Source organism: Nesoenas mayeri (assembly GCF_963082525.1).
Source record: "Nesoenas mayeri genome assembly, chromosome: Z".
Classification (NCBI taxonomy): Eukaryota; Metazoa; Chordata; class Aves; order Columbiformes; family Columbidae; genus Nesoenas; species Nesoenas mayeri.
In genome coordinates this window covers 48,626,270-48,652,062 of record NC_137542.1, presented here as the reverse complement: position 1 = coordinate 48,652,062, position 25,793 = coordinate 48,626,270, and the positions used below count along the sequence as shown (strand labels likewise).

Here is a 25,793-nt window from a genome sequence, read left to right as displayed (position 1 = left end):
CCAGTTTAGGTGTATATTCCAAAAGCTTAAAAGGCTTATTTACTCCACAGAAGAAACTGCAGAGATTAACCAAATTGCATAAGAAAAAATGCTTAAATAATTTCAAATCTATCATAGGAAGAAACAGATGTATAAGATGCTTGGAAAGAAAGGGGATATGTGCATAATGACCACATGCAACATCTAGCACAAGGGATATTCAGTTCTGTGTGGCCTGTTTCAACCTGATTAAAACGTTATGAATCAGTAATACAATAAAATAGTCATTATTCTCGTTCTGTGAAGTGTGTACAGGAATAAAAATAAAATATGTTAGATAATTTTCTTCTCCTTTAACTGTTTTTCTAAGTTTTGTTTTTCACTTCTTCCACAAAATAAGCCTTTATCTCCTGACATAAATAAGATTAAAGTAAGGTGAAGTAAAAATATTTCAGCGAGACAAATTGGTTAAGGCATTTTATAAATTTATTTTTCTTGAAGTTCTCTAGTCATGTCCTCAAACTGTCCTTTTACTGAAAATAAATTACATTAACAATGCATGTAACTAATATTAAATAATTATTTTTGTTAACAGGCTACTGAGGTTATGACAGTTCTATAACTCTCAATGTCTAACCAGAAGTTTAAAAAATTCTCTAAATAATGTTCATTAATTAATTCATTAGAAAGAGCAAAATTTAATGAAGTGTGTAAAAAGGAAATGGTTCCTTGAACTATGAGGTTAAACAGCAACCCTGTAAAACTTTAAAACCATTCCGGGTAAGTCATGTTTTTGATTGTTTCTTTGCAGTAGTTTTAGGTCTATGAAAGTCATATATTGTCAGATCACCTTGATATTTTCTGAATATAGCTGCTTCTTCAAAGAAAAGTGCAGGCTGACCCTACTTAGAGTCCAGTGAAGTGCCTATGTATGAAGATGGGCTTTATGTTCTGTAGACTGCTGAAGTAATCGAGACATGTCAGTGCTAGTACCATCTCTTGGTTAACTTCTGTCTGCAGCTGGATTCTAAAAGTTATACACTGATAAATAGCCTCCCATAGACTTTGCACTCAGTGTCTTATGCCTATTACATTAACTTACAGGCCATGAGGTTAGCTATTTTGGGAAAAAAGTCTGCATATGTAGCCTGGAAGTGGTGGAGAGTTTATTGCATTGCTAATCCATTTAAATTGTCATTGTTCTCAGTTAAAATTTTTGGCTTATTTTCAATGTGAAGTGTTAAGTGCATGTCTAAGATGTGGCATCTTATTATTCCTTTTTATGGTATATTTTTTAAAATCAAGTTGATAGCATTCTTTTGCCTTCTGTTGTAGGATGTATTTTAGGCTTTTATATGTTTTTGTTGTGCCCTCTCTGGTTTTCAGTGGCAATTTTAAATTGTAGAGGCTCAAACTTGCATATGTTATTCTAGAATAGATCTCAATAACAACCTGTACAGAACTTCAGGAGAGCCTTTAAAAGCAGTCTCCGTAGGCAGCAAGAGCAGAAATTCCATTTGGGCAAGCACAAGCTATATTCTTCCAATGATTTTTTATATCTACATTTTTTCCTGTGGTAATAAGGGATCCTGGCACTCATTACTTGAAGAATATTTTTGCCTTACAAGGCTCCATAGACTTGCCAGGTTTGTCATTTCCTTACGTCTTCCATGGGTGAGACCTGCTGATGGTGTGAATGGACTCATCAATGGGGCAGCATCACATGGGTTAAATGAAATGCATGAGGCCTTGGCTCTGGACACTTGACTTCTTGCTTACTAGGCATAAGGAATAGTTTCCAGTATAGTTTCACAGAATCACAGAATGTTAGGGATTGGAGGGGACCTCGAAAGATTATCTAGTCCAATCCCCCTGCCAGAGCAGGAACACCTAGATGAGGTTACATAGGAATGTGTCCAGGTGGGCTTTGAATATCTCCAGGGAAGGAGACTCCACAACCCCCCTGGGCAGCCTGTTCCAGTGTTCTGTCACACTCACTGAGAAGAAGTTTCTTCTCAAATTTAAGTGGAACCTCCTGTGTTCCAGTGTGCACCCATTGCCCCTTGTCTTATCATTGTCTGTCACTGAGAAGAGCCTGGCTCCATCCTCATGACACTCACCCTCTACATATTTATAAACATTAATGAGGTCACCCCTAAGTCTCCTCTTCTCCAAGCTAAAGAGACCCAGCTCCCTCAGCCTTTCCTCACAAGGGAGATGCTCCACTCCATTCATCATCTTCATGGCTGGGCGCTGGACTCTCTCCAGCAGTTCCCTGTCCTTCTGGAACTGAGGGGTCCAGAACTGGACACGATGTTGCAGATGCGGTCTCACCAGGGCAGAGTAGAGGGGGAGGAGAATCTCTCTTGACCTACTAACCACCCCTCTTCTAATACACCGCAGGATGCCATTGGCCTTCTTGGCCACCAGGGCACAGTGCTGACTCATGGTCATCCTACTGTCCACCAGGACCCCCAGGTCCCTTTCCCCTGCAGGACACAGGTTGTTCCCCAACTTATATTGGAACCTGGGGTTGTTCCTGCCCAGATGCAAGACTCTACACTTTCCCTTGTTATATTTCATTAATTTTTTCCCTGCCCAACTCTCCAGCCTGTCCAGATCTCTCTGGATGGCAGCACAGCCTTCTGGTGTGTCAGCCACTCCTCCCAGTCTGATGTCATCAGCAAACTTGCTGACAGTGCACTTTATTCCTTCATCCAAGTTGTTGGTGAATATATTGAATAGTATTTGTCCCAGCTTCTCCAGATAATGCTTGTAAACAATGAAGCAAGGCCCTGTGTCCATGCCTACCAGTTGCTCATCTCCTGGTTGCCAGTTATGCAAAGTGTTTCCATCTGGGACCAAAAAAATTGTCTCCTTTCCTATCTCCATCTTTACACTTCAGAAATATCTTCAGCTAACCTGCCCAAGCCAGCATATGAGAAGACTTCAGGGTGCACATCACAATGTCTTTTGACTGTTGAGAAGAGTAGTAAACTCAGAGTATTTCTCAAAGATTTATTGACTATGCGCAGCCTCATCAGCACCCCTTTATCCTTCACCCTGTGTCTTATTGCACCTGAACAAAAGAAAACAGTACTTGTATCATCTCACACATTAGCATCCATAACTAACAAGCATGATTTTCTCCCTATAAGCATCTCATCTTCAGGCTATTGGCTCACTTTTTTAATGTCTAATATATTTCTGTATGCTATCCAGTTTCTCCACATGGATTTTAATTTGTGGCTAGCAGACTTAGACCTTCTAATGACTCACCAGTGATCTGAGCAAAGGCAGTCACCTAGTTAAGTCCAAGCAGCACCATGCAGAACTTCACAAGTTTATCACAAATGAGGAGGTTGGCAGTAGTACAAAGTCGCAAGAAATTTTAATGCATATCAGAGAAATTAAATTCAGCTAACGAGACAAGTGGTGACGAGTTGCACTTGTGAAGTGCTGAGATACTAAAATAATGAACTGGATAATTATCTTAGGCAGGTATATGATAAACTCATAGAGTTATTGAACTGGTCGTGTTCGTAGCATGTGTAATGTTTGGATACAGTAAATACTAAAAACCTGATACTTAATTTTCTCAATTATGGCCTATGCAAAATAATTCAATAAACTTTAACTAGATAAGAAATTTAGCTTGCCTGTGTTGTTCACTATGAGTAATTAACAAGGTGACACAGCCAACAGCCCAGCTGAAGTGCCTCTACACCTGTGCACATAGCATGGGCAACAAACAGGAGGAACTGGAAGCCACCATGGTGCTAGAAAGCTACAACGTCATGGCCATTGCTGAAGCTTGGTGGGACAGATCCCATGACTGGAGTGCAGTGATTGGTGGCTACAGGCTGTTCAGAAGGGATAGACAAGGAAGGAAGAATGGAGGCATTGCCCTCCACATCAAGAGGTGGACAAAGTGTGAAGAGCTGTTTCTTAAGAATGGCCACGAGCAGGTTGAAAATTTCTTGGTAAGAATCAGAGACCAGGGCAACAAAGGAAACCTTGTGGCTGGTGTCTACTACAGGCCACCCAATCAGAGGAAGACTATTGATGAAGCCTTCTTACTCCAGCTACAGGAGGCATCGTGCTCACAGGCTCTTGTCCTGCTGGGGGACTTCAACCACCCTGACACGTGCTGGAAAAGTGGCACAGTGAGCTGTAGGCAATCCAGGATACTCCTGGAATGCACTGAGGATAACTTCTAGGCCAGGTAAGAGACAGCCCTACCAGGGGGGATGTGATTCCACACCTGATGGTCACCAGTGCAAGTGAGCTAATCAGTGATCCCAACACTGGAGGCAGCCTGGGCTGCAGTCATCATGCCGGCAAGAGGCCGGCATGGCTGAGTCGAGACCTGCTGGACAAAATAAAGGGCAAGAAGGAAATGCACAGGCGGTGGCAGCAGGGACAGGGATCCTGGGAAGAGCAGACGGGACACTCTGCAGTTGTGCAGAGATGGAGTCAGGAAGGCGAAGGTGCAGCTGGAGCTGAACTTGGCAAGGAACACAAAGAATAACAAGAAGGGCTTCTACAAGTATGTGAGCCAGAACAGGAAGGTCAGAGGTAATGTAGCCCCTCAACGAACAAGACTGGTGAACTGGTAACAATGGATGAGGAGAAGGCTGAGCACTCAGCAACTTCTTTGCCTCAGCGTTCAAGGGCAAGCACTCTTCCCACACCTCTCAAGTGCATGAACTGCAAGAGGGGACTGTGGGAGCAAAGTCCCTCCCACATTAGTGAGGATCAGGTCTGTGACCACTTGTGGAGCCTGAACACACCTAAGTCTGTGGGACCTGATGAGATATATCCCAGGGTCCTGAGGGAATTGGCTGATGCACTTGCCAAGCCACTTTGCATGATATTTGAGAAGTCATTGCAGTCAGGTGAAAGTCTCTGGTGACTGGAAAAAGGGAAACATCACACCCATTTTAAAAAGGGTAGACAAGAGGAACCTGGGAACTACTGACCTGTCAGCCTTACCTCTGTATGTGGGGAGATAATGGAACAGATCCTGCTAGAAGCTATGCTAAGGCACATGGAGGTCATTCAAGACAGCCAGCACGTATTCACCAAGGGCAAGTCCTGTCTGACAGACCTACTGATCTTCTACGATGGAGTGACTACCTCAGTGGACAAAGGAAGGACGATGGATATTGTCTATCTGGGCTTCTGTAAAGCCTTAGACAAGGTCCCCCACAACGTCCTTCTCTCTAAGTTGGAGAGGTTTGGATTTGATGGGTGGACTGTTCGGTGGATGAAGAAATGGCTGGATGGTCGCACCCAGAGAGTAGTGGTCAATGGCTCAGTGTCTAGATGGGCACTGGCAACAAGTGGTGTCCCTCAGGGGATCGTACTGGAACCAGTACTGTTTAATATCTTCATCAATGACTTAGTGCGATGGAGTGCACCCTCAGCAGGTTTGTGGATGACACCAAGCTGAGTGGTGCAGTTGACACACCTGAGGGACAGGACGCCATCCAGAGGGACCTGGGCATGCTCAAGAAGTGGGCCCATGCAAACCTCATGAGGTTCAATAAGGCCAAGTGCAAGGTCCTGCACCTGGGTTGGGCAACCCCCGGTATCAATACAGGCTGGGGGTTTAAGCGATTGAGAGCAGCCCTGTGGGGGAACTGGTGGGTGAAAGATTGGACGTGAGCTGGCAATGTGCGCTCGCAGCCCAGAAGGCCAGTCGTGTCTTGGGCTGCATCAAAAGTCCCTTCCAATCCAAACTATTCTATGATTCTATGACAATAGTATTGTAGCTGTCATTACCTAAAGAGAGAAACAATTCAAGATTGATAGAGAGAAGTTAGTGTATATACATATATTTGATTAGACAAATCAAACGAAGCCTGTTTGATCAGGCAAACTGCTAGAGTGGAAAAGCAAAGTTTGGATGGTCAAAAAAATCTTCTCAGGTCTGAAAAGCATTAGCCCTCATGAATAAATACCACTGCAGAACAATGTTCGATAACTCAAATCGAGAGGGAAATGCAATTACAGTGTTAAGGAGCATATCTTCTCTGAGAAGCAGGAGGATAGGTAATTTATTTTCTCTGGAACATCAAAGCGGCTAATTAGAGGTTAGAGTAAAATATCTGTTGAGAATATTATGATTTTCACTTTTATTGTCTATTCTAACAATTTATTGGAATCTCTTTAGAGTCACATATACAAAATATATAGGTGTCCTATCAATAGTTGCCTTAAAAGCATTGGTCTGCAAAGCTCATACACAAGTGAACAACTTCACTGCCTAAAGTTCCTTCTAAATGATACAAAATATATGAAGAAAAAAAAAAAAAACAACTCCAAAACACACTGTTAGCTTTAAACAAAAGTTCTCTAGAAGAGTAAAGAAAATGTCCTTCAGTTGTTTCCCCTTGAGCAATTTATTGAGCCCAAATGCAGCAGAGAGGGTTTGAAGGAAAGTAGTTGCAGTAGGTAGCTCCGGAGAGCTGCTTAGGCTGTTCTGCTTTGAAGTTTTTGGCTTGCCTTTGGATTTTTCTGAAATGTTGTATGGGGAGAAATTTAGAGTACAGGGCATTCAGACTGAATTATTGATTCATACAGATACTTAAGCCACAGGCTTTGGCATCTCTGCCCTTCTATGATTTATGTTTCAAGGTTAGGTTTGCCAGACAGCTGAAAATATGCCCTTTTGCATTCATCATACTAGTCAACCAAAACAGAGTGCTCAAAGCCATACAAACCCCAGTGGACCTGATAGCCTCATTTGGAAGAACTTCTGCTAGTTTAGCTAGAAAATATTTTTGATAGGGTTTTTCCTACATTTAAAAATTGGACTTGAATTTGTTTTCTGAGTTTGCTTTTGAAACAGCATAAAAAGTCACCAATTTATTCTGCAGAAGTTTAGCTAGATAAATTCTTTTCAAAGCAAACAATCACCTGCAGACTTTCCCATAGCGATGGGACTCATTTCAGTCTCTCTACTCGATATAGCTGTCAGCTTCTATGAATTTTTCAGGAAGCAAATACACCTGAGGTCACAACCCTTATGTCAGATTTGGTTACAACTGACTAATGGGTTCAAAGGCTGATGTGGGACAACCTGGCAGGTAGATAGTCATGGTACTCCCATAAGCTTCACTTCTGTTGGAAATCAGTCTAAACCCACTCAATACTTTTCTTCTGGCAGCAACCAAGATGTGTTTTATTTTAGATCCTGTACAAAACAGGTTCTATATTCATTCTTTCAAACTTTTTCGGACTTGAGGTTTATTGTTGTGTTTATATAGTATAACTGAAGGCTTAAAGTCTATTTTAAAGCTGCAGATCATTGTAGATTTATTTACAAGCATCTTACGAGTAACATGAAACAGATTATCAAGAGGCAGCTTCCGAGAGAACAAAAGAGCATATGCATACTGTGCTGTTTTAAAATGTGAAGTATGTGAATGTGCAGCAAGTCAGATCTTTGTCTGGTTCATAAACGTGAAAATGTGGTTTCTTGAGCCTCCCACACCACTGTTCCCCTTTAGAGGTACTGTTTGAGGTACTGTTCATGTGAGAGAACAATGAAGGAGTTGCCTCTGCAGAGACTAAAATTGTATCCACATTTACATTAAGCTTACAAGAACAGAAATAATTTTGCTTCCTAACCAGTCTACGTAACATCTAACAGAATATGTGTTCTGATTAACACATTTATCAGTATCTTTTAGTAAAGAATTACTGAAAAATATTATCATTGTCCAGTGGAGCATGTAATCACTGTTCCGTGCCCAGTGCAGTCTTGAATGGGAACCACACCATTTTATGGGAAGGATGAAGAACATTTCTCATTTCAAGAGAACCTTTGGGTGTATTTGGTGGGCTACACACTAATAATGTTTCTGTCTTGTTTCCCCAGTCTCCGTTCCACAGGGCTCTCCGTTGTTCTTACACTGTTTTCTGCAGCATCTTGTGCTATTTAATGCCCAGCCATTTCACAGTGCACGTTACAACTCAGGCCAGCATCTCACATAGCTCAGCGTTTCGTCCATACTGCACAGCACTGTGCTGCGTAGCACATCACATCCCACACTATACAGATTATTTCTGATTCTTAGTGCCACAACATGGCAAAGTACCACCCTGAAAATGGCATGTCCACACTGAATGGCTTATCCCTGATGCTGCTTGCACACTAATTGCATTTAGGTGGGGAAAAAGTCCATTTCATTCCTCTATTTTAACTCTTGGTTAGCAGAAGAACGTAGTCCTATCACACACTTAGATTCTTCTGCTGCTGTCATTTCAGGGACATTTATTGGCATAATTAGTACACACTAATCATAAGTCAACTACTAATTAACTTGAAGTTATGTTTGCATTGAGAAAGCGTACACTATTATCTTTAGGTTTTCACACTTCTGTTTAAAAAGTGAAATATATGCAAAACTTTCTATAACACTTGCTCAACTTGAAGGCCTTTTTAAAAATTCACCTTTGATCATTAACCTTTGCTTTGTTAATATTTCTATGAGATACAGTTTTATGTATTTTTTCCAAGTTTTATTTCAGGCAGGTATCGTTACAAGATAATCAGGTGAAATATAGAAGTGTTTTTTTCCTGGGTTATTATTCCCTTTAAGTGTGGACATTTTTTGCTTACAAAGCATTCTAAATTGGCCAGTTTAAAATGAAGGAGTTTGCAAGGATTTTTTTCATAGTTGGGCATCTTGGGTCAAATGTTATATGTGCTTTGTTTAGTTTTATCACTGTTCTGATCATATTCCCAGGTTTTACTCTGAACCTCCTTTTACTGGTAGCACACGAAGAGAATTTTGCTTCTTAGTGTTTACCTCCACTAGTTCTAGGTCTTTCACATGATTACAGGTAAATCTCACATTAAATGTCATGTCATTCGTTGGTGCATGTGTTCTCTGAATGTGGGACTGAATCAAATTCTTTCATGTAGTCCAGCCAAACTAGGTTAGACTCCTTGTTAGTTAACATTTTAATAGGCTTTTCAAGCAGAAGTTGATCCTCTGTTCCTCTCTTGTTTTTTTTTTTAACACCATTCTGCTGTCCAACCAATGAAATATCAGGGGTTACCATCAGGTAATACAGTCAGTATTAGCAGTTCCCAAGTGACCTGGAAAGATGGAAACTTTTGAAGGCTCTTACCTTTCTTTCATTTCTTAGGAGTTATGGTTTTGCTTTCAAGGTTTTCTGCTAGTACTTGGCAGTCTTTTACTCCCATCAGTGTCCTAGATGTCTACATGGCCTTTCTCAATTTTGTCTGTACTATAATTCTGCAAGAACAATATTCCGGTGTATGTTTTTGAAGCTCTCAAACGCCGAAGCTGGTTGGAACATACGGGCACTGCTTAATTGCAAATGAAAAATACTGCCTGTTTGAATTATTGCACATTAGCTCCTTGCATAAAGAAATTGCTCTGACATTAGATTTGGACTACTAAATGATGCTGTGTGCCTAGATAGGTCTTTTGAGAAGGGGTGCAAAGCTGTAGAAAAGACAGCTCTTCCTCTGATCCATGGAGCAAATTACTCTTAACTAGAGTCTAATTTGCACATTAGAATAATTTTGATCTTCTTTCTAATTGCAATTGGCTCTGAGACTTTACTGACTGTGCATCTTACCGTGATTACAAATGTGCCTGAGTCAATCATTACCCTTGAGTTCTCAGCAATTTTGCCTGTAGCTCCCTCATTTACTTAATTGGCTCATGCAGGTTGTTTAACTTGCAGCCAATGAGACAGGCAGCTCCCCTATACACCTTGTGTATTTCCTTTCTGATCAGTGCCCATCAAAACCAATCAGCAAAAGCTTGCTTCCCTTCCCTCGCCTTTTGGTTTTGTGCTAGCTTTTAATTTTGATTTTGTCCTTACATGGCTGAGTTGGAGGGGGTGTTATTATCACAATGTGTTAGTGTTTCCTAAGTTCTGCTGAAGTCATCTCTGTCATGTATTAAGCTCAAACTATTTTCCGCACTTTCTGTGCCAACTTATTTTCCACTTTTTTTGTAAAAGAAGCAGTATTTTAAGGCTTCCTTAATTCTAGAATTACCTACCTGTAATCAAGTCTCCATTGCCTCTTGCCATTCTGTTCTGGTAGAGATTATCTGTGCTCTAAGTGTAGAGAGAGCATCACTGGTTGGTTGCAATAGGGTGCTGCTCGAATGCTATCTCCTACAGCATAGAACCAGGCAGCTATTGCTGCTCATCATGATGTTGCAAATCATGGAGCTAGTCCCAGCCAGACCTACACTGGCTGCTTGTCAGTACACCCTAATTGCCTCTGCAGTAAATTTCAGTACACACTGAGGTTTTCTGGGCCCATCTCAAGTCTGGCGTGGAGAAAATCAAGCTGCAGTAGTAAGTGCTGAGGTAAGTGCTGCAAAAGCCCCACAGTTATTGATGCTTAGCATTGCACAAAAGCTTACATTTGGACACAATGCTAAACCCAAACTGTCTCCATGCATTTGTGTCACAGTAAGTCAGAATTTATAAGCCCTCTTGGCACCTGATATTCTGGAAAGCATGATGCAAATGCTGAGCTGGACTGGCAGTATGAGTGCTTATGCAGAACTATAAATTCTGCTCTGGATCTTTAAATTCATTCCACAATACCCATACTGTTAGGGCTTATTCGTTATTTACTGTGTTCAGTATTCCAGGAAGAAGAGGTCTGACTATAATGAGAGACAACAGAAATCCAAACCAGCAAGCCATACATATAATCATCTCTGAAACAGATCTAGAGAGTCCCTTTTCTACATTAGGCACAAAATAACAATTTTCATTAATATCTGATATGCCAGCATCAGGTAGTGGTTGTGTGCCACGACCTGTGAGTGTCAAAAGTGGTCTGTATGATATACAGGTAGTGGGTATGCAAATTAGATGCAAATCAGCTGCTCTAGTACAGAGCATTTTTTGGGTAGAAAAGCATCAACAGGAGTGCTTGATGCCAATAACAGATGTCTGGAAGGGCTTGGCAGGACTAGCATTGCAGGACTGGCAACGAAGCAGGTACAGAGCAGTGGTTGAGAAGGGAACATTAGGGAATATAAGTATCGATACTGGAGCTTGTAAGAAGTCACTGATACTACAAGGCAGCTTATAATTAGGGCACTTAGACTGAGATCATTTGGCAAGGATCGTGAGTTTAGAACAAGGGGCATGAGAGAAAAGTTCTGACACTCCGCAGTATCTGACACCCTCCTCTGTCTTGGTTCTTTTGTGGTGGGTCTTTGGGATATTGGGCTGTGTTGGATTCTGTTAGCTATGAAGCAGAGAATATGGATAGAGAAGCTGGAACAAGGTCAGTATCTCCTGTTTGGCTCCCATAGGGATTAAAAAAAAAAAAGGTTTTCTTAAAGTCAAAAGCCCTGGATGCCATTCGTGTAAAATCTTCAGATTACATAGAAAGGTTTAATCATCTTACAAGAGCAAAGCAGGAACCTGGCAATATGCACAAGTTCTTACACTTACATGGCTTGTACACAATTTGGGAAGCCCAACTATGTCCCCCTACAGATACATAAATGCAAGGAAAATCAAAGTATATGTGCTGATAAAAACAGTAAGTTGCTAAGGTTTTAGGTGTTCCTAGACTTTCTGCTCTAAGATTTAGATTCGGCATTGTACTAATAAAGTTGTGGTTTCTTTCAAACTATGAGTTGTAATTCTTACTCACAAATTACCTTTCAAAGGCAGAACAATCCACAGGTTATTTTTAGAGATTTTTGGTTTGATTTGCCTTTCTTGGCACAGTAACCAAGTATTTTGGAAATAAAGTTGTAAATAAATTGTTAAAATTTGTTTTAAAAGAAGAAATCTGATCACAGTACAGTTTTACTCAGCCTTTTTGGTTTTGTTATTTCCTTCTTGTACTGTCTCATATGATTTTTGTTCTCTTTTCCCACAGAGTGTTTGTTGTGACATTCCTGTCATATATTTCATCAACTCATAAAAAGTAACCTGTATTAAAAATTAAGAATATCACCAGTGTGTACCAACTTCTCAAGAGTTATTTAAAGTCACCTTCCTGTCAGTTGGTTTATACCAAAATAGTTACGAGCTGAGCTGTGAAGAGATGTTTTCTTTTTCTTCTTGCAGACTGCAAATGATAACCTGAATACAGACGATGAGCATGAACTAAGAGGAGATAAAGAAAGCTATCTCTGTGCAGTGTGCCTGGATGTATATTTCAATCCTTACATGTGCTACCCATGCCACCACATCTTCTGTGAACCTTGCTTAAGGATGCTTGCCAAAGACAATCCAGCCAGCACTCCATGTCCACTGTGCCGCACTACGATCGCCAGAGTCTTTTTCCAAACAGGTATAAAAATGGAAGTTTTTACAATACAGAAAAATATTTCTAGCTTTCCTTCCTGTATTTCTGGACTGAATAAATATGCAGTTTAAACTATAGTAAAAGCCTGCTAACCAAGTATAGTCATAAAAAGGAGAAAGAAAAAATAATCTGAAATTGGGCACATCCAGAATACATAGATAACCCACTGTGAGGTTTTCTTTGTATTTTACTCTGCCTAGACTATTCCACACAGGCTTTCTCAGTGGCAAAAACTACTCTGGATACAGATTTTAAAACTTTTTTCTTTTTGAAGTGAAGTTCTGATATTTTGCATTTCTGTGGTTTCCTCTTGCTAAATAATCATAAATTCCAAACATAATAAGCATTTTCTCAAAATATCATACCAGAAAAAAAAAATCATTACTGACTTAATTTCACGCACACAAAAATATTATTTTTTCTTGATTTTACATCTTTAGTTTATCTACAAGTGAAAATAAAGGCTGGCAGAACCATAGAATCCTCCTAACTAATCTTGTTTTTAAATTCTCCCTTTCTGAACTCTTACACCCTCACCTCTAGTGTCCTGACTTTTAGCAGTAAGAAAACATGGTGAGTGAGTGGTGTTTGGTGTCAGAACGGATACGGGGATAGAAGAGGGTAAGTACTGCTATAGATGGGATACATGGAGCAGTATGACTCGGACTTCTATGCCTTGAGCAAGGCAAATTCGAGCACCGTGGTTAAAATTGCACAGTGATATCTAAAGCTAGGCCTTTTGCAGCACTCAAAACTGTGCATAGACAAGTCACAAAGTAATGGAAATGACTCATCCATGCAGGAGTGTTTGTTTATTTTTGCATGCCACAGAAGTCTTGCAGCGATCCTCTTTAAACTGCGAGAGTGCTGTGATGATGACAGGTTGAGGAAGCTGATTAAAGAATGATTTCATATTGATCAGCAGAGCTGCCCAGCTTCTATTTCTGATTGTGCACAGTCTCTTCCTCTTTACAGGCACAACTTTGTATAATCTGATGGCAGACCAGTTTGAGGAACTGACTGGGCTAAATAAGAACCCATTTGGAGGAGAAGGAAGAATTTTTCAGACAAACTAATTGCCCCAGGATGGTTCACTAGGGAGCTGCTGGTGGCCAAGGATAGGGACTGACTGTGTCAGCACTACAGCAGGGAAAATTGATGGAAAGCTGCAGCCTGAGCACTCTCAGCGCCTTGCCTGGCTGATGTATGGAGGTTTCAAGCTATTCTCATTTCATTTGCTTAATGTTTGAGGCACCTTTGGATTTGATGTACAGATTAAGTGTGTTTTCCCAATAGAGAATTGCTTTTAGTTGTTATAGGGCTATTTATGTTTTTAAAAAGCTATTTAACAGATTTGCTGCAGTAAAATACTGCTGGGAGAGCACAAAGAAAAAACATAGACACTTACTAAAATGTATTTGCAAAACTTTTCAACACACTTAAAGTACTGTCATTAAAGTAAAATATAACAAGGATTATTTGTAGTCTGTGAGTACTTAATATACAATATGTAAAAATACCTGATGAGAGGGAATGAAGAAAAGGGAGCCAGGCTCTTCTCAGTGGTTCCCACTGGCAGGACAAGAGGCAATAGGCACAAATTGAAACAAATGAAATTCCATCTGCATACAAGAAAACACTTATTTCCTGTGAGGGTGGTCAGACAGGTTGCATAGAGAGAGTGTGGAGTCTCCATCTGTGGAGATAACTCCGAACCCAACCAGACACACTCCTGGGCGACCTGCTGCAGCTGACCTACCTTGAGTGGGGTGAGCTGGACTAATTGATATCAGAACATCCTTTTCAACCAACCCATTCTGTGAAAAGGCATTTCTTTTTTTGAAGAAAAGGATTTGTGTGAACAGAGTGTCATAAATATATAGTCTACTGTAAATAGAGCGCCATAACAGTATATGAGATGTGTTTAGAATTAACAGCTTCAGATGAGAGAAATCCAAATGGCCTTAAAACAGGCATTTCTATATTGCTATTCAATATATAACAATATATGCTTGACTTAGCAATATATTTGAAACTAGATACACTGAATTTACTTTGTTTTATTATACATATATTAAGAAAAATATTTTGTCATTTCCTAGTGCATAATAAATTGAGCAGCTTTTAAATCAACTGAGAAGTATTGATGATGATATCATATCTGTAGAGAAATTAGTAAAACCAACACATTTAGGAAGATGGATGGTGCCAGACAAATGTAAAGGGTAGTAATTTTTTTTTTACTTTACTAAGCCTTTTTAAAGTTATGCTAAAGTCACTGCTGCTATAGGTTTGTACAGCCAGCAAAGCATAATCACTAGCATTCTTTACCTATTTCTCTAAGGCTACAACTGGAAGGTCTTATTTCTTTCACAAATTTATTCTGGATACTTTCTTCAGCTTCTCTTTTGTGTAACTGCATTTTATTTTACAAAGTTATCTCGAAAAGAAAACATTTAGTGATGTATTCAGAAGTTCACATTTTAGCTCATACAGTTGTTACAAACGGAACTGCAGCTGTGTGTAACATGTCAAAAAAAAAGATGAGGGCTAACAGGTCAATTATCTACCAATTATGAAGAAAAAGAGGGCTTAACCCAGAGCTACAAAGCCAGATGCAGCCCACGAGGATGCTTCCTCTGGCCTCTTGCCCTGATGAAGGGAGGTTTTTCCACACTTGAGAGTGGGCTCCAGTCTGGGAGTTCCAGTCTGCATAGGTTGCTCTTAGAGTGTCTGCATGCATTTCATCTTTCTCAAAGGCTTTCTTAAAAGCCCTTCTGCCATCAGGATAGATTCACACCTGGTCAGACGGTAGGGTGCCCAAGATACACCTGAGCTGACAGCTTTTGATCTGATTGCAGCAGCTCCCTTCCAGTAACTCTGTCTTTTAAATGCCCCTCCTATTGGGCGAGAAAGCGAGCCAGGGATTGGCTTCTACACGTCAGTTCACATAGAGCCTTATTTATGTAAAGTGTTTCCAGGAAGAACCAGATCTGGCACTCGTGTACAATAAATCCACCACTTTTGAGAAAGGCAGGTTCAATGTGCTAGTTGTGCACGGGAAGCCCTGGCTTGTGGCCGGGAATGGGTCACACACGTGCAGAAAGACAGGTGGCCTGCCCAGCCTGCAAGGGTCCCTCATCAAAAGCCTTACCAAGCAACCTTCTAGAAGCCAGGAAGAGCTGTCACCACTGTCTTTTCTGAAAAACAGGAATCAGATGCCTCACCAGAGGTTTCAGTGTTTAAATTTGTGCAGTAAAGTTGAAAGAACTAAGTTTATTTTTATGTATTGTAGGAGAAAACCAAAGTGTTCTTGATGCTGGGAGAGACAGGCATAGTCTCATCAGAGGATGTTTCTCTGAATCCGAATAGTATTTAATCCAAATGTGTTCAGTAGTATAAAAAACACATACAAAAATTAAAAACCACCAGTGAAAACTACACAATTATTCCTTTTACATTCAGGAGAGAAAATGACCTCTTTCCCTTCACTACCAGAGGTTTAGGGGTGCAGTAGCGCTGTTCTCATATAATGAGATAGAAAAATTTGGAGATTTCTGTACCCTGCACATGTTGTGCAGCCTCATTCCACCTGCATTCTGACACAGTAAAATAACAGGATAATTTTTAGAATAAGAACAGATATATTTTTTTTTTCTTCAAATCTGCTGTTACCTTCTTCTTACATAAAAAAAGCTACTGCAACCAAAGGGCATTTGGATTTTTTCCTTCTTTCTGGAGCCAGCTCACAAAAAGCTTAGCTTTCTCAAATTTACCACAGAAAATGATTTGATCCTTTCATACGATATTCTTTGTTGAAAAAGTATATGCAATTGCAGTGAACCAGATAAAGTAATAATACATAGGCTTTTTCAAAGATCCATGAAGGGCCTTTTCTTTCCCTTAAGGTACAGAAGGAATTATGATAGTGGCTGCTATTATTACTATTTATCTGGAGCCTTGGTAGTTTGAAGGGCCAAAATGCAGGGGGTTGAAGTTTTTCCCTGTTAACTACTAGCTTAGCAACTTTGTTAGTTATCAGCAGATCGCTTATTTTCTGTGGTAGGAAAATATGGGGTTTTTTAATTTGTTTTCCATTACTGTATTGCTATGGATAGGTTAATTTTGACAGATTTGAGTTGCAGTCAATGTAGATATTTCCCCAAATTTTATACCTAGAAGCTGATGATTTCTTGAGATTCATAGGTTATGACAGCTCTCGCAATTTATCATTAACCATTCTGCAAATGTGTTCTTAATTCCTGTTAGTCCACAGCATTTAAAAAAATCTCCAAAAATATTTTCACTCTTCCCCTCTCCTTGCACTGAGTGCTCTCCTTTACTGAGTGATGCTGTTAAACAAAAACAGTATGAACTGAGAATTAATGCTGCAATCAGTTCGATAGATATAATTTTCCTTCATAGAGGATATCATAGTTTTCTAAGTTAAATAGCCTGAATGTACTGAAGTTTGCTAGAATTTTATGTCATCTTTTCTAAATGCCTTTTTTTTTTCAGAGGAACAGAATCAAAACAGCATGTTTAAGACTTTTTCTTGCTGTATCTGGAAATGCTTGGGGTTATGTCATTTTAAAACAGTGTAAGAGATCTTATAATCAGAAAAAAAAGTACACAGTAGATACAGCATTTTTATTTGATAGTATAAATGTATGCAAATTATTGTTGTGTTTGCAGCATTGATGTGTACATTCTTTTCCATTAATTATTGTAGAATTGAACAACTCAACCAAATCTTTTTTCCCTACGGAATATTTGAAGTTAAAAGAAAACTTTCAAAAATCAAATTCTGCAAAATGGCCTCTACCAAGCTGCAGGACAGCCTTTAGAGTTTTTGAAGGTAAGTTTTTTAATTTTTCCTTAAACTTCACTCAATCTTGAGTATAATATTTGCAAACAAGTCTCTAGCTAATACATGCCTTAGGAAATCAGAGATGGATGATTATTAAAGTAGTGCTGAGTTAAATTCTCTTGGGTCAGTCATACACAGTGCTTTGAATCTAAAGATAAAATGCAAGTTGTGAAAAGCCAATTTGTGTGTGTACTTTTAAATTTATTCTTAAATCTTTACTTCTATGAACATTATCAGGATAATTGTATGTAGTTTCTTGTTTGGAAAACATTGTGTGTGCATAGTGGAATAAAGAAAATTACTTGGGGAAAAAAGTTACTAGTTCCAAATGTTGTCAATAAAGACCTCTTTAAAAAAGTCAGAATCAGTATGTTATGAAAGAAATCTCAGGTCTCATCTACATTTGCTTATATAGTTACTTTCTATAGTGCTGACTCTTGATAGCAGATATATTTTTCCTGTTTGTAAGAACAGTATAGATTGCTTTTTTAACGTATGTGGAAAAAAATAAAAGAGGACATGCTTTCAGTGTTCCTTTTGTGAATCTACCCAGGCCTTTCTGTGGGTGAAATTTGGTGAATTCTGATCATCCACTTATAAAACTGTTACACAGGGTCATTATTTGATACCGAAAATAACAGGAAATGCTCCTAGCTACCAAAAATAAGCAGACTTAAGAAGTCTGAGGACTGTAGATCATCTTTGGTATTACTCAGAGGGGAAGCTGTTGCCAGGAAAAACAAAGAGATGAGTATTTCCTTTCTCCAACAGCAGTTAATGCGGTGTGGATGTTGATGCTGAGCTTAGTAGTTTATTGTAATACATTATGTATGCAACATAGTTCATATATGTTCCGTAGCGTCATATGAATTATGTCTTTCGTAAATGTGAGGAGCTACCATGCTGAGCTTTGTACAAAACATAAATAATTAAAGGAAGATCTGGAGAGGTAATAGAGCTTCATTATTGTGCTACCTGAAAATTGGGCATGTTGTTCCACAAAGGTGATTCAGAGTGCTGGATTTATGCGTCTCCAAAGGTTAGCCTAAAAGTCCCACACTCAATGGGGACGTGATTAAATGTGGTTGATAGGAAACCTGAACCACATAGCTGTATGAAACTTCGTCTTAGCCTTTTTTGGTGCAAGTGTTGCTGCCATGTTTCTGTTTTCTGACTTTTTATTTGAATAAAAGCTATTGCTGGGTTTGTGTCAGTTCGAACGTAAGTGTGTAATTTTTTTTTTCTGGACTGCTTTTTTGGGCTTACATCTAAATTCATGCTTGGCAGCGTCTAAACTTCCATATTTGGTTTTCTTAACTTTGCTTATGTGCCATACCTCAGGAGGCTCCCAGGGACTTTACAGGCATAGAAGACTGAGTGTACTGGCAGCAAAAGGCTTCTGACACCAAAGTAGATTAATTTTGTTTAATTAGTAAGGCGACAGCCTAATAAGATACTAGAGTTGCAGAAGGCAAAATATAAAGAATGGGAAGAAGAACCAAGTGGGTACATGACTGGACTGAAAAGGGATTTTATTTGAGTGCTTGGATAGCAATGAAAACATGCAGTTTCGAATGTGGGAATAACTGTCTCTGTATAAGAAAACACTGCATTGTCAAAGAAGAAATTCTGTGGCCCTGTTAGAAATGCATTTGCTCTTATGTCTGGTTCATATCCAGTAGGTTCAATGGTCACTGAGAATCTAGCAGCTCTTTTCAACCTTCATATGATTCTAATTTTCCATGTGACAAAACCTCTTTCACAATATTATTTTAATACTCTGGACATAAATATGATAAACTTTGAACAGTAAACCACTTATTAGAGATGCTAGACCTGATAAAATCAGACCTCAGAATTAGATTGGGATGCCAGGAGGTAAAGACAGCGGTTGAGAAGCCTAGTTTATATAGAAAATTTCTCACTTTGAACTAATTTAGACTTTCTGAAAATCACAGGACTACTAGATAAAATCAACTCTCTTTCCTTTTTTCTTACTTTTTTCCTGAACTGATTGTCATGGTTTAATCCCAGCTGGCAACTAGGACTGTAGATGTGCCTGAAGCACATAGCTAGATGTTCAGAATGAACAAGGGGGATTATGAAACCTCTGAGTTATAGCCCTTGGTGACTATTTCAAGATGTAATTATTCCTAGGCTAACAGGAAGTTCCCTCCAACTGTTTTTATGCTAATGTTTTTATTTAAAATATTATTATTACATTGAAAGTAGGAAAGCCTATTGAGAAAGAGTAATTCTTTTTATGTATTTTGGTGGGAGGGGTTTTGATGCTTAATCTAGATAACATTCCCACACTGCTGCATACAATGAAATCTGTGCTAGTTCTTTACTGATCCCATCTGCTGAGTGACTTAATAAAAAGCTACTGATTTCTGCATCATTCAGGGCTTGCAAGATAACAGTGTTTTAAATGCCTGCTAATATCAGCGGAAATTCCCACCACCTCTGTAGACACATCTGCTATGCTCTTTTATGTAATCAGTCTAGAGAGAAAAGGGTATGCCATTTCCTACCTGTCTTAAAACAAAACACAGGCACACACACAAAAAAAAACCAGCACAACAACAACAACAAAAACAGAAATGTCATGAAACCTTTTACCTTTTGATACATTTTTGTATCTCTCTGTCTTTAAAATTGGCATACAACACTTTAAAATACATTTTCTTGATTTGAGGTTCTTGTTATAGTGCTTTTAGTTAGTCAATAAAGGAAGCATGTTAACAGCTGTGAAAATTTACAGCTATAGAATTACCTCAACTAGATTTTAAGTTCATACTTCTCTGTTTAAAAAGAAGAAAAAAGTGATACTGGTTTTCAGGTTTCTGATGTTGTGATCTACTGAGAAGAAAAACAAGATAGGTGTTACTCAAAATAGAAGGTGCAGCATTGATTTTAGCTGTAAAGAGAAATGCTGGAGTATAAGATGTCTCTCAGAATAACCCTTATATTGAGCTGTTTTTCCCAAATCATACTATTCCATCTTTCCTTATTGCACATTTTTCTTGCAGTTAATTTCCTTACTTCCTCATTTATTTGTTTTAAGTTGTTTATTACTTTGTCAGACTACTCAAGACTGCAGTTGTGAGACCATGCAATGCTTCATCTCCAGAAGGTTTTCTTTTTTTTAGCCAGGGTTCAACAGACTCTTCAGTATAGCTTGTTGAATCACAAAAAGCTAATTTGCACACATGCATTTCTCACAAGATGCTTTTACAGTCTGAAGTCTTCACAGTAAGTGAATTTTCTGTCTCAGGGAGACACACACATTACTGAAGGTGTTGTCTTTGAGCATCTGTTATGCCTACAGTACACCAAGACGGAAAACACAGAATCCAAGCACTGCTGGTTGACTGTGTCTTAGGTCAGCTGCACTGGTGGCAACTGTATCATTTTGCTGATTTGTCGGCACTTGGACTCTAACACTAGCACTCATTTTCCTTGCCCATAAGTCCTTTCAGTTCAAACAGGTCACTGGTAAGAAACACAAGAATGATTTTGTGATTCCAAGGTCCCATGTGGATCCCTCAGAGCAGCTGTGCTTGGGCTGGCCTTCAAGCCTTCTCTTCTACACCTCACCAAGCAGAAGTGAATCTGAAAGAAAAACAAAATCAAATGCAGGTGGAAATTTAAGATACAAACGTCAGTGCCTCAGAAATGTCTAAAGCTTCAGCCCTGTTAGCACTGCCACTTTCTGTCCCTGTTTTGCAACAGCGTTAGTACAAACCATCATGTAAGTATTGGTAGCAGTGTTTATCTTTTAAGCTGTTTTGCAGAGGCTGTTCTTTAGAGACTTCTTCAGAGACACAGTCCCATTGGACAAGGTATTTCATAGCCTTTTCCTGGTACTGAAAACTGCATCCAGAGCTAGCCTGTGTAGGACAGTGGTATACCTCTCAGAAATTATGGCTTCTCAGTCATCTCTGCTGGTTCATCAGAGCATTGAAGGGAATCAGATTCTAGCTAATCTGCATGTGTCATCAGGATTGCTTATTTTCACCTAACTGTGATTTTATAAGACTGCTGTACCAGGGATATTGATAGCTATAATTATGCAACCACAAGGATTGTCATAGAATGGCCATGGCAAAAAGGCTTACTGTAGCCTTTCCCCATATATTTCTTGACATGTCCCTGAATGGATCTAAGATTGGCACCTTCAGTTCTGCATAGGGAACCAAGTGTTCATACTGGCCAGCAAGACAAACCAAGAACATTTTAGACCTCTTACATAGCCATGGTCCCGTAGCTGTACTGGAAGGAACCAAATTAATGTGTAGGGGAATTAGACGTATCATGCTTGTCATTCAGAAGCTTAAAAATTCCAAGTCTTTTAAGAAAGTTCTTTTCTGAAAATGCTCAAAACACAGCTGAGTTCAGGACAAGAAAGGCCTCTCATCCATCAATAGCTGGTTAAAAGATACCAAAGGATAGAAAGAAATGATTCATTTTTGTCACTGGAGGGACATTAGCTGTCTGGTCCTAGATGGGTATGTGGTACAGTTTGTACTATCCAGCATGTCTATTACTGAAAATGGAGGTGATAACATTTGCTTACAGTACTGAAATATTCAGGATAATAAAAATAAAAGTCAAGTGCAAGCAGTGGCAGAAGACTCTTATGATACTGAGTAATATTCAGCAACATTTACATTATTTTCCTTTCATTGCAAAAGGAAGTAGTAAACTGGAAGGATACAGAGAAGATAAATAAGAATGTCAGTTTTAAATTGCTTCCTGATGAGGAATATGTAAATGGACTAGAATGCTTCAGCCAAAACAAGAGATGACTGAAGAGGGAGAATGATAGAGGTAATTAAAATCATGAGAGGCATGACAGAATCGAATGGGCTGCTATTATTCAGTGTCTCAGAATAAAAGAACTAGAGGACATTAAATAGAATTATCATTACCCCAGACCATGGGTTCAAATAATAGAAGATTCTTGGAAAAAAAAATGGAGTAAAGTGTATTAAGCTCAAAGAAACTGTATTTGCATGTGAAGATCTTTGATCTGCAAGTCCCTGGGAGCTGAGAGAGGATAAGAGGAAAGTATTGCAATATGATTTCCCTGTTGTTACGTTCTTTCCTTACCGTTCACCAATTCCTCATTGTTTGACCTTGTCAGATAAAGAATGATAGGATAGAAGGACCTCTAGTCTACTCTTAGTATGCCTGTTCTTATAAAATATCCTACAATTTTATGACAGTTATGTCTTCAGTTACAATTTTAACTTAGGCATAATCAAAGGATTTTATGTATTTATCAAATAAGGTCACGTATTTATTATTTGCTCTCTGAAGACAAATGAGAACAATACATGATCCTAGTTAAACCACCATAGGTAAACTTTGCATTACTAGCTTTTCGAAGTGGTAGTCTTTCTTCACAGAATCTGTTGAGAGCCTAAAATATCTCTTGGTCTTAGTTTTTTGAGTTTGTGTAAGATTCTGCTGAGACTAGTTCAAGTTATGATGGGACTCAGTGGACAAAAGGAAGCAAAGATGCCTTCTGTCTCCATCACTGGCAGGAATTAGTGAGTATATTTCTATGCATTTTAGTGGAATGGGGAATTATGCTTGCCAGCTATGCCAAGTAGAATGGCAAAAATATTGTGGCCACTTAGCAATGACCAGTAAAATTGGTTATATTCCTAACTAGCTGTGAGCTAATTAAGTTTAGCAAAGGTTATGTCAGACATGCTTCCCCAACACACTCCCCCAGTCTGGTTGGCAATGAAATACACTGCATGGGAGAGCAGTCTGTGCTCAAGTATCTCCTAAAAAGTCTCAACTCTGCTGGTGTAAACATGTCTTACTTACAAGTTAAGTTTGCCTGGTGTTCACTCCTTTGATTGAATGCCTCATAAAAATTCCATTTACTATAAGAATAACAAAGAATTTTTGACTGAGAATGGATTGTAGAGATATCACATCTCTTCATCACTATCAATGAGTTAACAGAGAAGAAGGTAGGATGAGCACATACCTTGCTTTCTGTTTCATGTATCTGCACCAGTGACACAAATAGATCCACACCATGCCAAAATTTGGATATGGACACAATTCGGTTTGGTCTTAGAGCACTTACTGTGTAGAAAATTGCTAAGATTTCTGGAGGAATATGGTACTTGCATAGAGTAATTATAAAAAGTGAGGTGACATTTTTGGGGCAAGGCAGAGTTTTAGAGACCCCTAAAAGTGAAAACAAAAGCTGAAATTTGAGTTTGATGAAGGACAAAAGAGGAAAGAGAATAGCACTCAAGTTGACAGGTGAGAATAATAAGCACAAAAAGGTGATCATATTTTCATTATATCAGAGCCAGATTAAGCATACCTTCTCAAAGACGCAAGAGATGAACAAGCAGCAGAGTAAAGTGAGGTTATCTCAGAGACATCTTAGCTGAGTAGATAAACATGGATGTTTGAAATTATGTCACAAGAAGTCCGAGATAACCATCATTACACTTATAATGATGGATTATAGGAAAGATTTTTTTTAACAGTTTGTAAACGTATTTTTAATTGTAAATAGCTTCTTTCTTGACAATATTTTAGGCAACTTTTCTTTCTTAATTTTTTTTAAATTTTCTGTTGAACATGTATGAAGGCTTTGCCAGACAGCTCTTTCTGTAGAACATTGTTCAGCTTCCTAAAAAGTGGTTAAATATTGTCGGCATCAGAAGACTTTAAGTTCAGAAAAACTATGCCAGCTTTCTCAAGATACAGTCTTGTGCTTTGTGTTTTTCATTCTCTGGAGGAATTAATATTTCTTTTGTTTGCCTAGATGGGAAGTCAGAATTTTTTGGGTTGACTTAAGCTAAAGCTGAATAGGAATGTGTTCAAAGACAATGGCATGTCTCCAAGATAGGTCATTTACCAGTTTCTCTGCAGGAATTATGGGAGGCATGTGGCCAAACAGCTAGATTGGCAAATAAACTAAATAATACTTGGTGTACACAGCTTTGTCTTACAGAGGGATGTGGTTAGGCCCTGACATGCACATCTTGTGTATTCCCTCTGACCTATGCTGTCAGACTGACCATGTCTTAAGACAAGTAGAGCCAATCCATTAATTTATTTTTAAGAAAGTATTTGCATTACATTAATGCCTTAAGCACTGAAAGACTCGTGGACAGCAGTGTATGACAATACTCTATAAAGTTTTTGTTAAAGGATCTTTAGTATTACATTAATAGGTTTTTAACAAAATATAGCAATCATGCAAGTCAAGAAATAAGAATCGAAAAAGAATTGAGCAATTTGTCAAGTAGCATACAGACTAGAGACAAGCATCAGTATTTCATCCTTTTTAAAGCTATTTTATACTTATTCAGTCATCTTGACGTATTATATTAAACCTACCTCTAATTGTCAATAGCTTTTGCCTCTACATAATTTGTATGGTAGCACTCTGAACAAATGGAGCCTGAAAGAATATAAGTAGTTAGGGAGGAGTTCTAGGGAAGAATGAAAATAGAGGGATGTGATGCCATTACAGCAGCTCTTGTTATGATAATTTAGCAAAAGTTACTGACAGCTGAAATATAGTATTTGATCAGCTGGGAAGATAATAAACATAAAGAAAACATAAACTTGCGACATGATTTTTAGAAATGATCAGTGATAAAAAGTAGGAACAACAGAAGAAGGTGTTGATGATGAAGAGAGTTCAAGACCATGATGACCAAGAGATTTAATGAAGAGATAGTGGAAGACAGATGGAAAATAGATAAAAAATTAATAAGACAATTCATAGAGTTATAATATTCTGAATACTTTTAAAAATATTTTTTTTCATATAGATTAGTGGTGCAAACACCACGGAAAATTAAATACTGAAGGTTGCTGTTTGAGATTCGTTGTGTGCACTGTTATGGCAAGGAGAGAAGCTGACCACAAGTTAAATTCACTGTTAAGATACAGTTTAACTACATGCAAATGAGAACAAAAGTGATTCCAAACTGCCATCTTAAGGGCAAATATATGAAAATTACCATAACTATATGCATGACATCAATATACATGCAACAAACTTACCTTTAAAATTAAAGGAAGACATTTTATGATCTAGAATGTGTGCAAAATGTTCTTTTGGATCCTTGACATGATTTCACAGGGAGACCATGCAGCTTCATTTCTTACTATCGGTCATCAGAACGATATGGAGTGCACACAGAACAGGTGTGGTGAAGGAGAGGGCAGTCTAACAAATCCAATGTTTCATTTATTCACAGAGCTACTTTGCACCCAGAAAAACAAAGACATGCATTTCAGTTACTGTATGTTAATTTTTGTTCATCTTTGTATTATTTTTATTTCGTCACCCTTAATTGAATTTTGAAATAAAGTGGTTTTAGAGTCGGAGAGTAGGTTTTGCTATAAATTATTTTAAAAAGCTTTTATGTGATGTCCTGCCTGTTTGGTACTTACTGTGTTATAGTTTAGGGGAAGAAAGAAAAAGCAAATAAATAGTGTACTTGGTTACATTAAAAAAAAAAAAGTGATTGCATACTGCCTATCAAAATTCCTTTCAGGGCTTCCACAGTCAAATGACTTTTCCATTGTGTGATTTGA

General features: G+C 38.6%; 1 protein-coding gene across 1 annotated transcript in view; it reads left to right on the top strand.

Moving 5' to 3' along the window:
* The window catches only part of RNF180 (ring finger protein 180), a gene marked incomplete at its 5' end in the record, with an annotated part of 73,837 nt that overhangs the window by 38,144 nt on the left and 9,900 nt on the right, over positions 1 to 25,793 (top strand). The window contains 2 exons of the mRNA XM_080362479.1: positions 12,085 to 12,310; positions 17,058 to 17,183. Coding sequence (XP_080218605.1) covers positions 12,085 to 12,310; positions 17,058 to 17,183 — 352 coding nt within the window. The remainder of the gene's footprint in view (positions 1 to 12,084; positions 12,311 to 17,057; positions 17,184 to 25,793) is intronic.